Genomic DNA, 17,060 nt, shown 5'->3' with positions numbered 1-17,060 from the left:
TATGATCCAGCAATACTACTTCTAGGTATATATGCAAAAGGATTGAAAAGGAATATGTAAAACAAAATTTTGTACCAAAATATTCATAGCAGCACTGTTCAACTCAACTATATGACCAGATTAAAATGGAAGACTGCAAACCTAGGAAGCCTTGCCCTGGGAGACATTTTGATCACAAAACAGAGTTATGGACTGGACTAATTACTCTTGTTTTTTGTATTGCATCTACACAATAACATATAAGGTACCACTGGCATTGTTGGTAAGATTATAATATCGATAGACTGGGAAATTTAATTAACGGCCTCCTATGCCTACCCCACACTGATTCCTTCAAATGTTAGGCATACATAAATTCATTACCCCCTTATCTACAGTTTATCTCTGCAGTTTCAGTTCCTCAAGGCTATGTCACAATGTCTACATCATTCAGCTCGCTTCATCTCCTCACATAGGCATTTGATCATCTCACATCCTCAAAAGAAGAGGGCGGTGAGTCCAGTACAATAAGATACTTTTTTCTTTTCTTTCTTTTTTTTTTTTTTTTTAGAGCGAGAGATCGCCAAGCATGAGCAAGCAGCGGGAGGGGCAGAGGGAGAGAGTGAGAAAGAATCTTAAGCAGACTCCATGTCCAGCATGGAGCCAAATGCTGGGCTTGATCTCATGACCCCGAGATCATGACCTGAACCAAAATTAAGAGTCAGATGCTTAACCAACTGAGCCAACCAGGTGCCCCAACAATAAGATATTTTGAAAGAGAGAACACACATCCACATAATTTTTATTATAGTATATTGTTATAACTGTTCTATTTTATTATTATTGTTGTTAATCTCTTACTGTGGCTGATTTATAAATTAAACTTTACCATAGGTATGCATAAGAAAAAGCATAGTATATATGGGGTTTGGAACTATCTGTGGTTTTAGGCATCTATTGGGTGTCTTGAAATACACCCTCCATAAATAAGGGGGAACTACCGTATTCATGTTTTTATTATTGTTCTCTTATATAAATACTTTACGAAATGTAGATAATCAAACAGGTATGATCCTTTTGCTATAAGGGATCCTTGGTGAAAAACCATCAAATGGCTTGTGGTATAATAAAGAATATATCTGGTCTTTGTCTCCAGTTGAAGGAGCAGAGCTTCAAAAACTTTTGGAATTTCTTGAATGATAGGAGTCTTTCTGCTATGCTAGTGAGGTGACTTCTGGCTGGACCCCCGGATAGCTTCAGGATGGAGAAGGCTGCTCATCAGAAAAAAAACAACCATGTAATTGGCTGGAGTTTAGTTCAGTCACATAGCCTATGATTTAATGAAACATGCTTACATAATGAAATCTCAATTAAAAATAACTCTTGCAGCACAGCCCGACTCCACAGGAACAGGAATTCCTGTGTTCAGGCCCCTTCCAGACCTCGCCCTATGTACCTCTTCATCTAATTGTTTATTTATTTATTTATTTTTTTTTTTTAAAGATTTTATTTATTTGACAGAGAGAGACAGCGAGAGCAGGAACACAAGCAGGGGGAGCGGGAGAGGGAGAAGCAGGCCTCCCGCCGAGCAGGGAGCCCGATGTGGGACTCGATCCCGGGACCCCAGCATCATGACCTGAGCCGAAGGCAGACACTTAACGACTGAGCCACCCAGGCGCCCTAATTGTTTATTTATAATAAAAAGGTAATCATAAGTAGAGCACCTTCTTGAGTTCTATGAGTCATTCTAGTGAGTTATAGAACCTGAAGAGTAGTTATCAGAACTCCCAAATCTGTAGCCAAGTCAGACAGTCGTGCAAGCAACTTGGGGACCCCACTTGTGGCTGTCATAAAAAATAAGGGCAGTCGGGAGGACTGCCTTGTGGGAACTGGTGCTAACTCCAGGTAGTTAGTGTCAAAATTGGATTGAAATATAGGACACCTGGGACGCCTGGGTGGCTTAGTCAGTCAAGCGTCTGCCTTTGGCTCAGGTCATGATCCCAGGGTCCTGGGATCAAGCCTCGCATCGGGCTCCCTGCCCAGCGGGAAGCCTGCTTCTCCCTCTCTCACTCTCCCTGCTTGTGTTCCCTCTCTCGCTGTGTCTCTCTCTGCCAAATAAATAAATAAATAAAATCTTAAAAAAAAAAAAGGACACCCAGTTGGTGTCAGAGAATTGGTGTCAGATACAGTAAGTATAATGTGCCTTCCTGAGTTCTGTAAGTCGTTCTAGCAAATTATGGAACGTGCAGGAATGGTGGGAACACCTGAAAATTTTGCTAGCTGGTCAGAATGAGGAAGACCTGGGGACCCCAAGCTTGAGACTAGTGTCTGAAGTGAGGGCAATCTTGTGGAGACGTGCTCTTAGCCATCAGGGTTGGGCAAACTCTGCATAGTTGGTGACAGAAGTCATTTCACCTCTATGTGGAAAAGCATTCATTCAGTGGGGGAGGAGGGGGAGGAGGGGGAGGGGACGAGGAAGGTGGTGGGGGGGAAAGAAAATCATTCAGTCATAGAAAGGAAAGAAGTCCTGATGCATGCTACAGCATGGATGAACCTTGAAAACATTATGTCAAGTGAAAGAAGCCAGTCATAAAAAGAACACAGACTGTGATTCCTCTTATATGAAAAGTCCAGAATAGCCAAATCTATGGAGACAGAAAATAGATTAATGGTTGTCTAGTGATTGTAGTAGGGTGGGGTTAGGGAGGTGATAATAAAGGAAACCAAGTTTCTTTATAAAGTGATGGAAATGCTCTAAAATGGTGATAGTAAAAGCCATTGAAATATATACTTTAAATGGGTAAAATATATGGTATGTGGATTATATCTTGATAAGCTATTATTTAAAAATTTTTAAATTTAAATTCAATTTAGTTAACATACAATGTATTATTAGTTTCAGGGGTAGAATTTAGTGATTCATCAGTTGCATATAACACGCAGTGCTCATTACACCAAATGCCCTCCCTAATGCCCATCATCCAGTTACCCTGGCTCCCCACCCACCTCCCCTTCAGCAATCCTCAGTTTGTTTCCTATAGTTAAGAGTCTTTTATGGTTTGCCTCCCTCTCTGTTTTTATCTTATTTTTCCCTCCCTTCCCCTGTGTTCATCTGTTTTGTTTCTTAAACTCCACATGAGAGAAATCATTTGATATTTGTCTTAATCTGACTTATTCCACTTAGCTTAATATCCTCTAGTTCTATCCATGTCATTGCAAATGACAAGATTTCATTCTTTTTGAGAGCTGAGTAACACTCCATTGTGTGTGTGTGTGTGTGTATCACATCTTCTTTATCCATTCATATGTCAGTAGACATCTGGGCTCTTTCCATATTGTGGACATTGCTCCTATAAACATCGTGGCTATTGTGGACATTGCTCCTATAAACATTGGGGTGCACGTGTCCCCTTGAATACCTATGTTTGTATCCTTTGGATAAATTGCTGGATCATAGGGTAGCTCTATTTTTAACTTTTTGAGGAATCTCCATACTGTTTTCCAGAGTGGCTGCACCAGTTTGCATTCCCACCAACAGTGTAAGGGCATTCCCCTTTCTCTGCATCCTCACCAAATTAAGCCATCATTTTTTTTTAAAGGGGTAATTATTTTCTATAAATATAAGCTGAAATAGCTATAGATGACGCATAAGATGTCTGGGATTTGCTATGGAATGGGGAGGAGAACAGAAGAGATAAGACTGACCATAGGTTGATAATTGCTGAAGTTGGTTGCTTGGAGGATCATCATACTATTCTCTCTACAGTTGTATGTGTTTGACATTTTTCAAAAGAGGAAAAAAGAATCCAATGCAATGTTCTGACTCAGAAAAGAGGGGACTGTTGGGGCACCTGAGTGTCTGACTTTGGCTCAGGTCATGATCTTGGGGTCTGGCTGGGCTCCCTGCTCAGTGGGGAGTCTGTTCGTCCCTCTCCCTCTGCCCGTTCCCTACTTGTGTGCCTGCGCGCGCACTCTCTCTTAAATAAATAAATAAAATATTTTAAGAAAAAGAAAGAGGTTAACCCTGTCAGGACCCTCACTCCTGAGAGCTTTTTCTGTATACTTGCTTAATAAACTTCTATCGCTTATACTCACTGAAAGGAAGGAAGAAAGAAGAAAGAAAGAAAGAAAGAAAGAAAGAAAGAAAGAAAGAAAGAAAGAAAGAAAGAAAGAAAGAAAGGAAGGAAGGAAGGAAGGAAGGAAGGAAGGAAGGAAGGAAGGAAGGAGGGAAGGAAGGAAGGAAGGAAGAAAGAAAGAAAAGAAGAAAGAGAAAGAAAGAAAAGAGAAGAAAGAAAAGAGGGGACTGCCACCTCCTTTGATAAGTTGTTATTTAGAGGCCCTCTCCAGAGCCCTCAGATCGGGGAGATGAATTATTGAGGGGAATCTGAGAGGCATGAAAGCCATGGCGTGTGGAGAGGCGGCAAGCACAGGGGCTAGTTTGGGCCGGGACAGCTCAGTGACCCCAGCCCTCACGGGCAACCCCCCGGCCAGGCTGACTGTAGTGGTGGAAGTAGAAGTAGAGGGAGGCAGAGGATCAGGTAAGAAGTCCTTACACATTCATTCTTAGAGAGAGTGCAGCCTGGGGGACCCCCTTGGGAGAGGGGAAGGAGGAGGTCATTTTACGGCTTTAGCTGCTGCAGATGCTGTTTGAGGAAGCTCTGCTTCTCAGGGGCTCTGATCCTGTGCGTAGTACTCTAGGTTAGGAAACTGAGGCCAAAGTTGAGAGCAGGACCTAGGGGTCCTGGCAGTTTCCCCCATGAGAGTTGATATATAGCCCATCTTTCTTAGGCCCTGAGGAGACCTGTTGCCCCACACTCGTTCTGGAGGGGCCCAAGAGCATCTGCCTGCTTCAGCCAGGCACTCTAGACACTCAGGTAAAAATGGGATGGGGTGTGGGTGAGGGCTGGGGAAGATGGGAATGACAATGCTGAGCCTAGCCCTCCCCACAGGAACAATGCATCACCTTTGACAGAGTCCTGGGCTCTGATGCTGCTCAGGTAGGGGGGTTGTAGGGAGATGGGAGGAGCATGGGAGCCCTCAGGCTCCTGGATCCTGGAGCGCTGAGTGCTTCCCAAGTCCTTTGCTCGGACAGACTGGGTCAGGGCACCTGAGATCAGGAGATGTCTCTGTGTCCCCTGCAGGAGGCTGAGCAGGAGCTGCTAGCACGAGTCCAGTCCACACTAGGCTTGGTGGCCCAAGGGTACAGTGTAGCCCTACTGCTTCGGGGTCGGGAAGCAGAGACACCCCGGCTCGTACCTCAGGTGAGTCCTAGAGGAGCCACCGGGCATAGGTCTCACAAGGCTCCCGGATACCTTTGAGAAACTTGCCTTCCCCTTCCTAGCTGGATTAGGTTCCCCTCCTTGGGGTTCCTACAGTGCACTGCAGTCCATACAGAATGTTTTGCCAGGACCAATCTGGGCAGTGATTAAGAGGCTGGGGAAGGTTGGAGGCTGGGGTCCATGGGGGTAAAGGTCAGGGAGGGGTGGTGTGCAAAGATCAAATATCCAGGGAGTCTAATCTTCACAGTTTTTCATAATACTGATAATAAACTTGACAGTTTTGTTTTTAGGGCTTCATGAAAATGCCCCCCAAATCAAAATAGCAGCTTCAGAAACATGTCATATAGGAAACAGCAGGTCTCACTGAAAATGTCTACTCATTTGACTGGCTCTCTGTGAACCGTGAGGGCCGGGGCTGTTTCTGTCCTGGACACTGTGCCCCTAGCACAGAACTGGGTGCATAACTGCACCCTCAGGAAATGTTGAAGTGCGGATTCATCCTTTCTGCATCCCTACTGAACCCCTTTCTCCACTTTAGCTGTTGCAGATGCTGTTTGAGGAAGCTCTGCCCCACGGGGACCCTGATCCTGTGCTTATTACCCTTAGCCTGGTGCAGGTGAGACCTTGCAGGGAGGGGAGACCTGGGAGGCAAGGCCCTGGCAGTGCTGCAGAAAATGCCTGAGGCTTATGAGCAGCCAGAAAAGCTTGAGCCCAGCCTCATTCAGCTGCTCACCAGCGTGGGCTTGCCTCTCTGAGGCCTCCTTTTTCCTGCCTCAAATGGCTGAATTTTGGTGCCCTGGTTGGCCCACAGGGCCCCAATGGGAGGATCGTGTGAGCTGAAGTCTGGGAAAGGCTCTATTTGTAACTGGTGTTGTGCTTGCGTGATTCCAGCTCAGCCCCAGTGGGAGGACTCGGGACATGCTCTCTCCAGGGACAGAGAACCTGTCAGTGCTAGATGTGTCCCCCCTAGGCTTGTGAGTGTCCAGGGCCCAATGGGATCTGAGGGTGCTTGTCTTAAAGCAGGGCTGACACCCCCAAACCCAGCCCTTGGAGGTTTCTCTCCACTGCCATGCACTTGGGGTCATGCTTATCACGCCCTCTCATCCTCTTCCCTGCATCCCATATCCCCAACCCTCTCACTCTTCTTACCCTACCCGTCTATGCCTCTTCAACTCAGTCATTATCATCCTGGGAGATTTGAGCATCTCACTGAGCAGAACTTCAGTTTCTCCATCTGTAAAATGGGAGAAATCCCAGCTAGCTTATTTCCCTCACTGGGCAGATGACAGGAGGGAAAAAGAGATCATGAAGATGAGAGCCTTTTAGGGGATGTACTGAGCTTGGAACCTTGGGGATGATTCTTACAGGCTCTTGGGATCGCGAATGGACTCCCCATGAAGAGATTCTGGGGGGCTGGGCAGAACCCTGGTGCTCAACCCTTGAGAGTTGAGCTCAGCCTCCCCTTCTTCCAGGGTGGTGGAAAATGCCAGTGAGGTGGAGGTGTCTGACTCAAGAGCTGCCTTGGAGCTGTACTTGCAGGCTGCAGGGGATGAAGGCAGGTGAGGATGGGAGGGCACCTGTCACCTCCCACCCCCATCCCTTAGGTGTTTGGCCTGATCTTACCCTCTCCTCCACAGGGCCTGCTCTCTGCTCACTGTCACCATGTCCTGCCCAGGGCCTGATCCTTCTGAGGAGCCTGGGATCCAGGGCATGTGGCGAGGGGCCTTGAGGATCCTGCAGCTCCCCAGAGCCCTGTAAGTCTGATGGAGTCTTCTGACTGCTTTGGGGAGTGGCGGTTGGGGGTGGGGTTCTGAAATATGGATGCAGAGACCCAGGCCAGCCCCAGAGTCTCCTTTCCTCACCTCTGACATGGTAAATGACTCTTTCCTTTAGCATTTCTTATAAGGCAGGTCTATTCACAATGAATTCCATCAGCTTTTACTAATCTAGGAATACCTTAATTTCTCCCACATTCTTAAAGGATAATTTTCCCAGATATAGAATTCTTAGTTGACAGGCTTTTTCTTTTCTTTTTTTTTTCTTTTATTAACATACAGTATATTATTTGTTTCAGGGGTACAGTCTGTGATTCATCAGTTTTACACAATTCACAGCGCTCACCATAGCACATACCCTCCCCAATGTCCATCACCCAGCCACTCCATCCCTCCCACCCCCCTCCACCCCAGAAACCCTCAGTTTATTTCCTGAGATTAAGAGTCTCTTATGGTTTGTCTCCCTCTCTGGTTTCATCTGGTTTCATTTTTCCCTCCCTTCCCCTATGATCCTCTGTCTTGTTTCTCAAATTCCTCATATCAGTGAGATCATATGATCCTTGTCTTTCTCTGATTGACTTATTTTGCTCAGCATAATACCCTCTAGTTCCATCCATGTCATTGCAAATGGCAAGATTTCGTTTTTTGATGGCTGCATAATATTTCATTGTGTATATATATACATACATACATACATCACATCTTCTTTATCCATTCATCTGTTGATGGACATCTTGGCTCTTTCCATAGTTTGGCTATTGTGGACATTGCTGCTATACACATTGGGGTGCAGGTGCCCCATCAGATCACTACATTTGTATCTTTGGGGTAAATACCCAGTAGTGCAATTGCTGGGTCGTGGGTAGCTCTATTTTCAACTTTTTGAGGAACCTCCTTACTGTTTTCCAGAGTGGCTGCGCCAGCTTGCACTCCCACCAACAGTGTAGGAGGGTTCCCCTTTCTCTGCATCCTCACCAACATCTGTCATTTCCTGACTTGTTAATTTTAGCCATTCTGACTGGTGTGAGGTGGTATCTCACTGAGGTTTTGATTTGTATTTCCCTGATGCCAAGTGATGTTGAACACTTTTTCAGTGTCTGTTGACCATTTGGATGTCTTCTTTGCAGAAGTGTCTGTTCATGCCTTCTGCCCATTTCTTGATTGGATTATTTGTTTTTTGGGTGATGAGTTTGATAAGTTCTTTGTAGATTTTGATACTAGCCCTTTATCTGATATGTCATTTGCAAATATCTTCTCCCATTCTTGACAGGCTTTTTCTTACAGCACTTTAAGTATGTCATCTCACTGACTTCTGGCCTCCATAATTTCTTTTTTTTTTTTTAAGATTTTATTTATTTACTTAAGAGAGAAAGAGTGAACAAGAGAGAGAGAGCACAAGCAGGGGGAGTGGCAGGCAGAGGGAGAGGGAGAAGCAGGCTCCCTACTGAGCAAGGAGCCCAATGCAGGGCTCTATCCCAGGACCCTGGGATTATGACCTGAGCTGAAGGCAGATGCTTAACCGACTGAGCCACCCAGGCACTCCTGGCCTCCATAATTTCTGATGAGAAACTCATCTTATGAAGTATCACTTGTACATAACAAGTTGCTTCTCCTATGCTATTTTCAAGATTCTCTCTTTAGCTTTTGACAGTTTGATTATAATGTGTCTTGGCATGGATGTCTTTGAGCTTATCCTTCTTGGAATTTGTTGAGCTTCTTGGATGTATAGATTAATGTCTTTCATATAATTTGGGGGAATTTTTGAGTATTATTTCTTCAAATAATCTTTCTGCCCCCTTTTCTCTCTCTTTTCCCTCTGAGATTCCCATTCTGCGTATGTTTATACACCTGATGCATCCACCTGTCCCTTAGGCTCATTTTCCTTCATTCTTTTTTCTTTCTGCTCCTCGGACTGCATAATTCTATTTGACTTATTTTCAACTTTGCTGAGGTTCTTTCTTGTGCCTGCTCAAATCTGCCCTCTCGGGAATTTATGAATTCAGTTACTGTACTTTTCAGCTCTGGAATTTCTACTTGGTTCCTATTTTATTTTATTTTATTCTATTTTAAGTAAGCTTTACACCTGCCATGGGGCTTGAACTCATGACCCTGAGATCAAGAGCCTCATGCTACACCAACTGAGCCAGCCAGGTGCCCCTCTACTTGGTTCCTTTTTTTTTTTTTTAAGATTTTATTTATTTGACACAGAGAGATATAGCGAGAGAGGGAACACAAGCAGGGGGAGTGGGAGAGGGAGAAGCAGGCTTCCCGCTGAGCAGGGAGCCTGATGCGGGGCTCGTTCGCAGGACCCTGGGATCATGACCTGAGCCGAAGGCAGGCGCTTAATGACTGAGCCACCCAGGCACCCCTACTTGGTTCCTTTTTATAATTTCTATGCTTCTATAGATATTTTCTATTCATTGAGGCATCATTTTCTTGATTTCTTTTAGTTTTCTGAGCATATTTAAGATAGTTGAATTAAAGTCTTTGTGTAGTGAATCCAATGTCTGTACTTGCTTAGGGAAGTTTCTGTTAAATTTTTTTTCTCCTGTGGGCCATACGTTCTTGTTTATTTGCATGCTTGATATCTTTATGATTGGAAACTGACCAATTTAAGAATTTTTATTTTTATAAAGATTATATTATTTATTGTGCTGGTCTCTTAAGTCTCCATTTCTTTTCCTTAATGCTCTGACATTTTTGGTATGATAATGTGATAACTCTGAAAACCAAATTCTCCATCCTCTCTAGGTTGGCATTGTTGCTTGTTGTGGGCTACAGCTATCTGCTTGTTTAGTTACTGTTTCAAAAAATTTTTGCAAAAACTGTTTTCTTTGTGGTCACTGAAGTCTCCATTATCTTGGTGGTTAGCTAGTGACCTGACATTGAATTACTTAAACTGCTGGGGCCAACCCCCCCCTTTTTTTTTCTAAAGGAAGAAAAGAGAAAGAAAAGAAAAAAGAAAAAAAATCTCCAGCATTCCGTAGATTGGCTCTATGTTGGGTCGGTCCTTCTGTGCTTAGCCAGTCCATTTACAGCTCTGCCTTAGCCTCATTTCCTGCTTGCACTGAGCTGAAAAATCATGCAGAAATGAAAACTTATGATCTTCTCAGGTGTTTTCTCAGCATGCATCCTTCCCTGGGCATGTGTGTGGCTTTCTAGGTTCTCTAATGTGTGGGGGAATTTTCCTTATTCCCCCCAAATCTCACTTCCCAACTTTTCCTCCCAGTCTTTCCATGCATTTGTTGTTTGCTTCAACTGTTATTTTTTTTTTAAGATTTTATTTATTTATTTGAGAGAGAGAATGAGATAGAGAGAGCATGAGAGGGAGGAGGGTCAGAGGGAGAAGCAGACTCCCTGCTGAGCTGAGAGCCCGATGTGGGACTCGATCCCGGGACTCCAGGATCATGACCTGAGCCGAAGGCAGTCGCTTAACCAACTGAGCCACCCAGGCGTCCCTTGCTTCAACTGTTATTTTTGCTCGTTCTTTCATCTTGCAATGTTTTGAGGGACTGTCCTCTAGCATAGCTGTTCTGCCCTGAGAGAGTTCCAAGGTAAGTGAAACAAAGGGAAGCCCTTTTTGTTAGTCCTTTGGGGGAAACCCTAGATAGTCAAAACAACAAACACAATTCTTTGGGAACAAGATCTGCTCAGGTCCCTCCAGAGCCAAGTATCCCCACCAGAAATGTGGGCTCTTGTCTTCAAGACCACCTCTGTGCTGGGGAGGAGGTTGGGGCTGGAGTAAGTTAAAATACCACAAAGATTGGGACGCCTGGGTGGCTCAGTTGGTTAAGCGACTGCCTTCAGCTCAGGTCGTGATCCTGGAGTCCTGGGATCGAGTCCCGCATCGGGCTCCCTGCTCGGCAGGGGGTCTGCTTCTCCCTCTGACCCTCCCCCCTCTCATGTGTGCGCTCTCTCTCTCTCTCATTCTCTCTCTCTCAAATAAATAAATAAATAAAATAAAATAAAATAAAAACACCACAAAGATCTCAACATATTTAAGTTGGCTTTCTCCCAGTGAAGCATTCACTTGGTTGCTGTAAACCTTTGACTATCCCCCAGAATTCCAGGAAGGTTGATTCTGACCATTTTTGCCAGATGTTTCTGGCAATAGACAGACTCCCAGAGTTCCCTCCTCTGCCATTTTTGTGGATGTCACCTTGCTTTGCCATATTAAACTGGGTGATTAGTCTTTTATTATTGAGGGTAAGAGTTCTTTAAATATTCTGGATACAAGTCCCTTATCAGATAGATGAATTAAATTTTGTATTATGAGAATACATTGTGTAATTTTAAAAATAATAAAATAAAATAAAGATCTATGCAAGGTTGCAAATCTGCCTGGTGGTGCACAAAAGTTACTGGAAATAGTCAACCTTCCCATCAGAGTGTGATTTGGGCCAGTTTCTTTCCCCACCCACCAGTGGACATTTCCTTTCTTCCTCCCTCCTTCTGGTAGAGATTGCCCCCTGCTGCAGGTGTTGGCTGGTAAGGTTATTGGTGAGCAGGTGGAGGGTTCTCTGCCCTGGATTGTCTCACGGCTCCTGGAAGGAAACAACTACAGTGGCCTTCTTCTTAGCCTGGACCCTCAAGGTGGCCTGGGGCGGGGGGGTCTTGGCGGAAGCTCTGCGATCTGACTTATGCCTGACCCACCCTCTTACCAAATCAGCTGCAGCCCCAACCGCAGTCCAGAGAAAGCCTAACCCTCTGGGAGAGCCAGGATTCAGAAAGGTCCCAGGTTGGCTAGATTGCCAAAGTCTGGAGAGGCAGGGCCAATAGAAAAGCAACCCCTCACCCTTCAGAGACTTTCAACAGTTTACCAAGCATTTTTACACTAATGCCTTTTATTCTTACCACAAGCCCATGAGACACATCTAAGTTAGATGAGGAAAGAGAGGGAAGCCTAATTTATAAATGAGGAAAGGGAGGATCAAAGGAGGGAAAGAACTTGCCTGTTTTCACACACTTATTAAAAATCAGGCCTCTGTGAAATGGTATGATGTCAGAGACGTGGGGGAGTTCAAGTGGAGGGTATAGATCAAACAAGAATGGTCAAGAGTTGATAATTATTGAAGCTGGGTGATAAATAGATGGGTTTCCTGTACTTTGTATATGTTTGAAATTTTCTATAATAATAATAATAATAATAATAATAATAATAATAATAATAAAAAGCTTGGTTCTCTGTCTCCAAAACTAATGAACACACATTAATTTGGCTAATATGCTCCCAGACCACTCACTGTGCCAGGCCCTGTGGAGTGAGGAGGACAAAATAGGGCAGTTCATGCCCTCAAGGATAAAGCAGTGAAGGATAAAAGTGTGTTTATCCACTGGCCAGTTTGGTATCATGATTAAGGGCCCAGGCCTTAATGTCAGACAAAACTGGACTTAAGTCAGCTCTGCTACTCACCAGGAAGTTGCTTGACTTCTCTGAGCTTCATTTTGCTTCACCTGGGAAATATGGGGGTAAGACAAATTAGAGTTGCTGCCCCATTGGAGTGTTATGTGGATAAAAAAAGAGAATCCATGAAAAGCCTTGGCAGGGCGCCTGGGTGGCTCAGTCGGTTAAGCCACTGCCTTTGGCTCAGGTCATGATCCTGGAGTCCCGGGATCGAGTCCCGCATCGGGCTCCCTGCTCAGCAGGGAGTCTGCTTCTCCCTCTGACCCTCCTCCCTCTCGTGCTCTCTGTCTCTCATTCTCTCTCTCGCAAATAAATAAAATCTAAAAAAAAAAAAAAAAAAGCCTTGGCACAGTGCCATCAAGCACATGTAAACACGTGATAGGTATTAGCTATTTTTATAAATAGTGCTATTAATAAAAATTACAAGTATTATAGGCAGTGTGCTTTGGAATCCAGAAGGAGTGATTCACTCTGAATCTCCCCTCACTAGGTGGCTCCCCAAGCTTGCTCTGGGCTGCTCTGTTGGGGGCCGAGGAAAGGAGGATGCAAGTGAAACAGGTGAGGCCCACCCTGTGGGATGCCGTAGCAGAGGCCCGGGCCCGCCAGGCTGGCCTGAAGAGCCTGCGTTCAGGCCTCCTTGGAGACAACCTGACAGACAGTGGGCTCAGCCAGTTGGGCAGGGCATTGCGAGAATTGCAGGTAAGCAAGGTGAGGCCTGGGGGTGCCTGAGAGAGCAACGGCTGGAGCCTACCCTGAACCCTCTCTCCATAGGTGGTAAAAGCCTGGAGCCGGCGCCCAGGAAACCGGATGCTCAAAAGGGTAAAAGCTGAGGCTGTGGGGCTTCCAGAACTACAGGTAGGTCTTCTTGTTCAACCTCTTAGGAGCCCCATTGATGTCCGCCTTCTCCTGTTTAGAGAGCACTATGAGGAGGCCCTTCCTTGATTCACTAATTTATTGATTCCCAGACATTTATTGACTTCTCACTATGTGTTAGGCACAGTGCTATGTAGACCCTGGGAAATCCCTGTCCTCATGGAGTTTATAATTTCTGGAAAGAAACTATTATAACACCATGATCAGTGCTCTGAAGGCCTTATCAACACAGGGTTCTATGGGGCGTCTAAGTTAGTCTTGGCAAGAGAAGGAGTGAACGTTTCATGGAAGTTGATTCCTGAAGGAGGTGGCCAGGAAAAATGAGTGAAGAACATTCCAGGCACGGAAGATAACAGACAAAGTCTCAGAAATAAGTAAGAGCTTGATCTCTTTGGGTGACTGCAAGCAGCTCATTTTGCTGGAGAATAGCTTGAGGAAGAGTCAAGAGAGAAGGATTAAAGAGTGAAGTAGGGGCCAGGTCATAAAGGGCTTTGTAAATTTATTGAGATGTTTGGACTTCATCTTGAAGGGGAAACCATAGAATTTTTTTAAGCAGAGAAGACAACATTGCTTACATTTTTCAGGTGAGCAAACTGAGGCTCAGAGAAGGGATCTGAGTATCTCAGGGTCACTGATATAATCAAAGGTAGCAGAGGGGCAAACATATCCTAGTCTTTAGACTCAATATGGTACTTTTGCATCCGTTTAGAATGCATGGCCTCTCCTGTGCAGAAGGGGGCACTGTCTTCCAGGATTTGCCACAGTGTGGCTGGAACGCTGCTCCTGTCCGCCTCCTGGTCCTTCCCTTTTTGTAATTACTGACTTGTTTTTACAGCCCTGAGTTCTGGGAATTAGGCATGCAAGCTCCCAGTTATTGAGAGGTGCCTGCCACTTGTGCTTTGGGTGCCTTATCTTTTTTTTTTTTTTTAAGATTTTATTTATTTATTTGACAGAGAGAGAGATAGCGAGAGCAGGAACACAGGCAGGGGGAGTGGGAGAGGGAGAAGCAGGCTTCCCGCTGAGCAGGGAGCCCAATGTGGGACTCGATCCCAGGACTCTGGGATCATGACCTGAGCCGAAGGCAGACGCTTAACGACTGAGCCACCCAGGTGCCCCAGGGTGCCTTATCTTATTTCATGCTCTCTACAACTTTCATCAGCTCTATTTTACATGGATTCAAAAGACTAGTCACCTGCCTGACGTCACACAGCTGAGGAGAGGAGGGGCTGGGACCCCGATCTGCCTGATCTTAAAGCCCTGAGCTCAGCTCACACTATCCTGGGAGGAAGGGTATGGAATTCTCACTCCTACTATATTCTTGCAGCTGATAGATTCAACAGCAAGCCACGGCCCAGGCTTCCAGGTAGAGCCCGAAGGTGGGTTTGGGGCTTGGGGTGGAGCTGGGTATCTTCTCCACCTTTACTGGGCTTAACTGCGTTTTCTTCCAGTGGTAGGAATAACAGCATCTCTAGGAACTGGGCTCCACCAAAATCATCCTCTTAGGGACTCTGAGGAACAGGTAATACCTCATGTGCCCCAGAACAGCGGAAGATGTTGGGGGAGTGGAGTTGCAGAGCCCAGTTAATATGTCTACTGCTTCCTTGCCCCAACATCAGGGAGAAATATGGAGCTTCTGGCAAAAAGAAGACCCAAAAGCCTATGTGATTCCTAAGGGAGGGGCACGGGAAGGCTATTTTGCTACTGGGTCACATTAGGGGTATAGGATCCTTCAGGCCTCCATGGCAGCTATTAGCAGAGCCAATACCTCTCCTTTCTCCCTATGACCTCCAAGTCTCTGTCCAGGCTCCTGGCTCTTATAGGCCAGTTAGGTCCTGGATGCGTTCTAGGAGCAGCTCTGGTAGTGGGGTTCTGTTGAAAGTTGGACCCTGAGTCCCAAGGCTATGAACACACATGGGCTTCTGGCTGAGCCTAGACTAATGCCACCTAGCCCTGGCAGGTCCCAGATGTGGCCCTGCAGTTCTTCTTGGCCCAGGCACGGAGGAAAAGACTGCACGAACAGCACCAAATATGGATCCAAGAGGAACTGAAGTATTTGGAACAGGAGGAGGAGGTGGCAGGTGACCAGGTCAAAGGCCTGGTGGCTGGAGAGGAGGTAAGTAGGGTCAAGTAGGGGACCTGAGGCTTCTTCTAATTGGTCCAGGCACTGTGCTGGGCGCTGGGATCCAGCCTCAGTCACAACAGAGTGGGCCATACCCTCTCTCCTGGTCCTCACAGCTTTGTGGGGGACAGATGAAGCCATTTTCAGGGCTAAAGTGCTGTGATGCAGGGAGCTAAGGGCTTGTGGGAACAGAGAGGTGTGCCGGACCCAGGCTGGAGTGGATCACAGACGATGGCATTTAGCTGAGACAAAAAACCAAATCAGCCAAAGGAATTCACGGGACTGAGCTCTGCTTGGGCAGTCTGTACTTATCACATAGAGGCAGAGTACATACAACTCGTTTGAACAAATTAAGAAAACAAAACTTGTGTCCATGGGGGTTGTGGGGATATGTTCTGAGGACAATACTGTATGAGCAAAAGTCCAGAGGGAAGCAGTGGCAAAGTAGTCTGGGTATTGCAAATTGTCCATCTGGTGGGCCCTGGCAGGTGCAGGTCAGAGGAGAGGCTAGAGAGACCAGTGTGTGCCATGCCTCTGATTTGGACTTTACCCTAAGAATGACAGTGAACCACTGAAAGGCATGTGTCATCTCAGTTCTGCCCCTCACTAGCCATGTGAATTTGGCAAGGTTAGGTCACTTCTCTGACCCACAGTTTCCAAATCTGTCTACCAGATTTGGAAAACTAAAATGGCAACTACCTCATATGGTTTTCATTTGATAAACTGAAATAACACACATGAAGTGTTTAGAACAGAGCCTGGAACACAGGTGGCACCGAACAAAGACTACGTATTATCACTGAAGGCCTCCAAGAAGAGGCAGAGATGGCCCCAGGAGCAGACGGTGCTGAGGCTCCAGCTGGAGGCCCTTCAGGCAGAGCAGGACACTGCGGAGCGGGACCTCGCAGCCCTCTATGACCTGCACGTGCAGGCTGCCCGAGCTCAGACACGCCATATGCTGCAGGTCAGTGAGGTCAGAAGGCAGGCCCTGAAATGGTTCCAAGGCTGACTGACTGACAGCCATCTCTGAATCTGGGCACAGGTATTCCGAGCCTGGCGAAGGCTGTGGGAGGAGCAGGCCATGACCACAGAGCATCACCATCAAAGCCTGCTGGCTGGTGTCCTGCAAGACAACATCGACCTGGCCACGCAGAACCAGGAGCTCCAAGCCCAGAACCAGCAGCTTCGGCAGGGAGTAGAGTAGGCTGAAGCCAGTCATTGCCAGATTGCTGCCCTGGGGAGAAATCTGATCGGTAATCCTGCAAGGGTGGCTTCCTTTCTCTTCATTCTTAAGGGGCCTAGAAAGGAGAGGGAGATGGGACTCAATAACCAAGCTAACCTTCATTATGGATAATTAACACTACTACTAAACCAGGTCTCACTGTCAGTCCCTGTTAAGCGCCTAATATCCGCAACTTCATTTTAGCCTCTCCCACTACCCTATATAGTGATAGGTGCCATTTGACCCCCATTTCAGAGGTAAGGCAACTAAAGCTTGGAGAGGTTAAGTAACTGCCTAAGGACAGTCAGCTAATAAGTGACAGAGCCAGAATTCAAATTCAAGCCTGGTTGGCCATAGTTCTACACTGCACGTAGCGGTTCACAAGATGCAGTGTGCATTGGAATCATTT

General features: G+C 46.0%; 1 protein-coding gene across 1 annotated transcript; it reads left to right on the top strand.

Annotated features, from left to right (window-relative positions):
• The first annotated feature begins 4,381 nt into the window (after nucleotides 1–4,381).
• Nucleotides 4,382–16,633, top strand: LOC110591219. Its single transcript, XM_021702098.1, has 12 exons — nucleotides 4,382–4,517; nucleotides 4,768–4,853; nucleotides 5,121–5,240; nucleotides 5,797–5,874; nucleotides 6,150–6,232; nucleotides 6,731–6,817; nucleotides 11,493–11,626; nucleotides 12,928–13,136; nucleotides 13,209–13,292; nucleotides 15,268–15,423; nucleotides 16,235–16,393; nucleotides 16,472–16,633. The coding sequence occupies exons 1-12, from the start codon at nucleotides 4,382–4,384 to the stop codon at nucleotides 16,631–16,633; spliced, it is 1,494 nt and encodes a 497-aa protein (XP_021557773.1).
• Nucleotides 16,634–17,060: the final 427 nt, after the last annotated feature.

Source organism: Neomonachus schauinslandi, chromosome 7 (assembly GCF_002201575.2).
Source record: "Neomonachus schauinslandi chromosome 7, ASM220157v2, whole genome shotgun sequence".
Lineage (NCBI taxonomy): Eukaryota > Metazoa > Chordata > Mammalia > Carnivora > Phocidae > Neomonachus > Neomonachus schauinslandi.
The sequence above is the reverse complement of the archived record's forward strand: the minus strand, read 5'-3'. Positions and strand labels throughout refer to the sequence as shown.